This window comes from Enoplosus armatus, chromosome 4 (assembly GCF_043641665.1).
Source record: "Enoplosus armatus isolate fEnoArm2 chromosome 4, fEnoArm2.hap1, whole genome shotgun sequence".
Classification (NCBI taxonomy): Eukaryota; Metazoa; Chordata; class Actinopteri; order Centrarchiformes; family Enoplosidae; genus Enoplosus; species Enoplosus armatus.
The window spans coordinates 17,436,547-17,442,546 of NC_092183.1; the positions used below are offsets into that span (position 1 = coordinate 17,436,547).

The 6,000-nt window shown below is 40.8% G+C and overlaps 1 protein-coding gene across 1 annotated transcript; it reads right to left on the reverse strand.

The window, feature by feature from the left end:
• Positions 1–519: 519 nt before the first annotated feature.
• arsk (arylsulfatase family, member K) lies at positions 520–5,249 on the reverse strand. Its single transcript, XM_070904647.1, has 8 exons — positions 5,042–5,249; positions 4,704–4,833; positions 4,416–4,575; positions 3,825–4,107; positions 3,541–3,712; positions 2,525–2,749; positions 2,097–2,312; positions 520–1,977 (listed from the first exon to the last, which is right to left on the reverse strand). The coding sequence occupies exons 1-8, from the start codon at positions 5,147–5,149 to the stop codon at positions 1,703–1,705; spliced, it is 1,569 nt and encodes a 522-aa protein (XP_070760748.1). The 5' UTR covers positions 5,150–5,249; the 3' UTR covers positions 520–1,702.
• Positions 5,250–6,000: the final 751 nt, after the last annotated feature.

Here is a 6,000-nt window from a genome sequence, read left to right on the forward strand (position 1 = left end):
CTGTCAGAACACCGGTCACACCACCAACAATCACCACCGAAATCCCAATCAAAATAGCCTTCCAAGTGGATTGCAGCCCCTTCGTCGAGTTATTTTGATTCTGTCCTGAGCGTATTTCATCTTGAACTTCTGTTGCAATATCTGCTGGTTCCTCGCCAAAATCTTCACCTGCAAAACTAAGAACACAAAAAAAGGAAAAGGGATCAAAAGCACTATGTCAGGTAAGCACCACCACATTCCATCCACAATAAACATGCACACACACACATATCTGCTATTACGCATACATCGTGATCCCTACCAATTTGTAATCTGACATCACACATATACACCATACACATACATGACAGTTACATGACGGTGGCTTTTCTTTCTCATCTATTTGTTCCTCCCCCAGACTTGCCCATCATTTCATATTTGGAGAGACCTTTCAGTTTGGCAAGTGCTGCCCTCACATCCTCAAGAGGGAGGGGCAGGAGTAAAAGCAAAAAAATGATGGTAAAAGATAGTAATAATAAAATAAATAAAAATGAATGAATAAGAATAAATACACAAATAACTCAACAAAGCTGTGTGCCCTGTTGTGAGGGGGACTCCCTCCTCTGGGCCTGGGGGTCCTCTCACCCTCTGGCACACACTTAAACAGGCTATGTCCTACTGTTGGCAGGTCCTTTTTGAAGTGACCTCTGAGCTTGTTGGGCTGAGAGACACTGTAAGAAGTTCAGTGATTGTATTTGTATATACATGCGTTATATACAAAACATCTCACATTTGTCAGGGATTTACAGTTTGTTCTTTAATTGATACACAGTATTCCTTCTACCCATTTATAGCTCTATCTGTCGAATCTCACAGCTTTGCTTTTTGTAACATTTACATCTGTGTGTTGAACAGTGTGACTCTGTATGTCGAGAAAGAGCATCAGCAACTCCTCTAGGCGAGAAGCCACACAGATGCAACAGCTGACAGCACTCCTGCAGGGCCTCATCAAGACAGAGAGTACAGAATGAATGTGGAACCATAGGAATGTGGATCATAGTTTTGCCTCACAATTATTGTCATACAATAAAATTCCGATAAAGATACAATTGTCTTTCTTTCTCAGTATTGCAATTACTGTATCATTAATGACAAAAAATAAAATAGGCGCATTAGAAAGAAGAGTGAAACAGAAAGTATAACTCATGCCTTCTCTTATAACACATCCATGAGTTGGACCATTTTCTGACAACTTGCTCTGCTGCTTTTGGGTGACATGGAAGTGAAAGAGAAGAACTTTCAAAATAAAATTACTTGCAGTTTGGTCCACTTGAGTGTGTGCAGATACAAGCGAAAATAACAAAACAATACAAAAGGGAACACAATATGTATTTATCTGATAGCAAATGAATGGAGAAATGAATCATGGAAGGAATTTAACATCCGTCATGTTATGGTCATATTACATTTGAGCCCCACTGAAAGTCTGTGTGGTGATGTGTCAGAGATGTTACATATGAGTGTGTGAGTCTAGGGCATTAGACAGGATACTCTGAGATAATCCATCATTATAAGTGTTACAGTATACACATCATTAAGAGCCATAGAGGCTCCCATCAGTGGCTCTCTCATTGTCAAAGATGTGGTAGTAAGAGTCCAGCTCATTAAAAAACAGACATGAAGTTAACCAAAAACTTAACCATTATTATAACAAGAACAAATATCACACAGAGCCATAGAGCCACTTGTCAATAGCTCTTTCATTGGCTAACGCATCTTTTTGCCAATCCACATGCCACCGAAGGTTAGCAATGGCCTGGCTATAGTTTTCCCCCAAACTCTGGCGCCAGGCACCAAATGCTTTTTTATTGTAGAGATGGACACTTGTAGAGACGTTTGGATAGTCTACAATGCTACGCAGTATCTTGTCCAGATGTGCCCGCACGTCTGGGAATTTGAGAACAACATTATGAAGTTCTTCCTTGTCCAGTGTTACGTCTGCAAAACACAGAGCACAGAAAATCAAAGGGAGCAAGACTTTTATGATTGTTTTTTACTTCTTGAAAGCATATGAGGATCGAGTGGTTGAAGTTTGGTTTCTGAAGCTAGGAACTCACCAAAAAGCTGTGGGGGGACACTCAGGCCATCTGCATAGGCAATATATTTCCACCGGCCACTTCTCAGCATGTATGTAGAGGCGTTGGCATTACAACCATGATATTCACTCAGAACCCAGTCTGGATGTTGCTTCTTGGAAAAAGTGCTGGCCGTGGACAGCAGAGGAAGGAGCGAGTGGCCACTGAGAACACCAACTGCTGAAATACCAGCAATGTCTGCAAAATAGGGTGTTACATCCAGTTAAAATACTAAAATCTAAACTAGTCCTTTTATTCTGTTTCCTTTACAGACAGTATGCAGACAGTTCAAATCCCTCCACATCATGATTACTATAGCGCATTTATTCTACCTTTCAACAGACATTTTGATGATTTATAATCTTTGATCTTAGACGTTTGAATCCTATGTTTTCTGTCTACTTCCTTACCCAGCAAAGTGGGATAGAGATCCACCAAAGACACAAGCTGGTTGACCTGCAGGCCAGACATCAGCCCAGGACCCATGACCAGCAGGGGAACATGGGAACTGCCTTCAAACATTGACATCTTGTAGAACTGCCGGTGCTCCATGGCCAGCTCTCCATGGTCGGCCGTAAAGATCACAACAGTGTTGTTAAGCAGGCCATTCTCTCTCAGAGCTGAAATCACCTGGCCTGGTGTGGGAGACAGATGGTAAGCATTGAGCTGCTGCTGGATTTTGACTAATTCAACTAAATTGGGTAAAAATCCAGCAGTTGAAAGACATTATTCAAACACTAGCAGCAGGATAAAGTGGTGGTAAACAGGATCTCACTATATGTGCTCTAAAGGGAAAAGATTGTATAGGCTTTAATATGCCTTGTAATATTTTTTTCATCATTCACTTTCCCACTCAAAGTTGCTTAACATGTTAAAATATTAAACCAATACAGAGCATTTAACAGAAATGTATCTCTTGCTGATGCAGAGGAGTTTATGGATTTTCTTGCTTTTTTAAATAAAAGGCTGATCACTGTCACTTTATATATTCAGGGAAGTTTCACTGAGAGTAATTCAAGTCAAAGTAGCCAAATGTTCTAACAGGCAGCACTGAATCAACAGTAATACTGCTAAAGAAATTCAGTGCAATTTGCACTGTAAATTTGATATAATAGTATTACTGATAAGCCTCAAATCTATTTACTTGTTGTTGCCTGGTATGCTACGCCTTGTTTTATAGCCAGTTCCCACTACTGTGATGCTGTTTCTTTTCTAAAGTACATGTTTGGGATCTGTGATCCTGTACAAAGAAACTGCTCCTCAGGTTTCGTCTGATTCATCAGTCATCTTGGCAACAGAGTTTGGTTTAAACTTGAACCATCTTTGTGAGTCCCAAAGACAAAGGTTAAGCTCAAAGTTAGCTGTCAAACCCACCACTTCCTGCTTAGAGAGATTGCCCACTGGAGAATTACTGCTATCAACTTACCCAGCATAGCATCTGCTTCAGCACACATGGCATAATAGAAGGCCCTTATGCTTTTGACTTCCTCCTCAGTGAAAACACCACTGCAGTTTTTGGTGAAGGTAGAGTAGACGTCAACAGGGTGCATGGCAGCAGTGGGCAGCCATTTAGGAACAGTGATGAGCTCAGAAGACACCTGTGTGTGTAAAGTAAGAACTTTTATCATGATCTCTATAAAAAAAACATACGATGTGATTCTGCAGTAATAGAGAGAAAACACTCAATAAACACGGAAAGCAAAAGCTTGCCTTTTTCAGCCAGTATGGTGAGGTAAGGAAGGTGGATCCTCCTCCAGTGGGGCCCAGGGATTCAGTTTTATAGGGGTGCGGTAAATTGAGGCCAAGATAAAGAGCGAAGGGCTGGTGTGAGGATGCCGCTCTCTGGTTGATCCACTGTGTAGCCGTGTCTGTGTTTTTCCAGTCTGTTCTCATGATCCTTACTGTTGACATGTTCCCAACAAGTTGTGTAACAGGCCGGCCCTCTTGGCTCAGGAGCAGCTGAGCATCTCGTGTCCAGGCCTCAACTCGATTACTGCAGAAGTGGCAGAAATACCAACAAGATGCAGGCAGAGACACAAAAAATGGGAAGTGGAAAGAAACACGTGTGGACAAGCATCCATAAGAGATGATTCACATTGTCCTTGAAGATAGCTGCCCACATACAGAGTATGTTGTTGCTTCTTACTCATGCATTAACAATTCTTCTGTGTATATGGGTGTGCATGTGTTATAGCTCTTAGTTTTGGTGAATAGGAATAAGAAAGTTAGTGTTTTCTTATCTGAGATACAGGCTCAACTTTACAGACACTCTTGTCCACAATCCTGACAGTGTCTGCCTACCTGACAGAGTGACTCCCTGAGGTGTAGTCCAGCTTGCCAATCATCTTGGTAAGATATCCGTTCGCCTCCAGCAAATCCATCCATGTCGTTGCATTAGCATCGAGGCACTTGTAGTTGTTCCATGACTGAGTGAGGTGAACAAACTGGCCACTCCACATTGCTGAGAAAAAAGATTAAACCATTGAAATACATTTATCATTGCACCTTTATTACCATCTTGAACACTGCAATATCTCTCTAGTTGCAATTTAAAGGGAAATTCCCAGAGCCTTTTAGTGGGTAACTTACCTGCTCTGGAGGGGCAGCAGATGGGTGAGTTGGTGTAAGCATTGAGGAATGTGGTACCAAGCTCCCTGAGGTAGTTTATATATGGCAGCTGCACAACTTTCCTGCCAGGATCAAAGGTCAATCGCCCATCCTGCAGCAAGAGGAAAACTGGCATTGAAACCCAAAGCCACTGAGATACTAACAAAGTCAAACAAAGACGTGAAAATGTGAAAAATAAAGCATCTCTGTATGGTGTTTAATCATGTCATCTCGTTGTGCTTTAGCCTACAAACAAACAACCAAAATATACTGTTGTATACAGTAGAAAAGCTCTGTACTGTAACTTAATTCATACTTACAAATGCATCACTCATCACCATCACAATGTCGGGTCTGGTTCCATTTTGACACAAACTTTGACCATAAAGTTGAAAGAGGAAAATCAAAGCCAACACTTCTATATTCATGACAGCGTTTCACCTCCTTCACAAATGTGATGATTTGCTGTCGTAAAAGAAGAAATTTGTGCGGACCGGATGAGATTCATCAGAGAAGACATTCAACAAGTGCTCCTCTGTGACTGCAAGTGATGGTTACTTCCGCGTCTGAGGGACTTGATATTAACATCCCGGTTAAGCTTTCAAAATAAGAGTTTTCTTATACAATTAAAATTGAAGGAGTCAGCTGTCCGAATTGAATATCGTTTTCTTTTAAATATAACTATTTAACACACATTATCACTGACACCAATCACGACACAAATTAATAATGGTTAGTAGGGGGTTACATCCGATTTTAACATGTAATGACAAAGTATTAACTCTAGAGGGCAGCATTCATCTTTTAACAAAACATCTATGTTGGCACCGTCACGATCTCAACTGTGAGAAACCAAATATTTAGTTAGGCTAATAATTGATGAAACCAAATAGTACCTCGTATGACTGGTGTGATGTGAACAGTGAATTGATGTACTTTTTAAAATTAGACGAGGTAGCATGAAATATGATTAATCGTTATTTGGTTTTAAACTGTTTTAATTATTGGGTTTTTAATTAAACGCCATCCAATTTTAATCCGATGTCATCCAATAGCGCCGATGTTTGCCACGGATCTTGCAAGCTTGGACCGCCACAGACCCAGATATTATTCTCCCTCTTCCTGTAACTCTCATTGTGGGCAAATTGTATTGCTGAATTGATGTGGCACCTTGTAAATAATCCCAATGAAATAGAATTGAAAGGGTTGTTTTGCAGTCATGAATTGTTTGTTGAAGGCAATGTACTGTACATGAGTGCTGTTCAACAGGTGATACTGC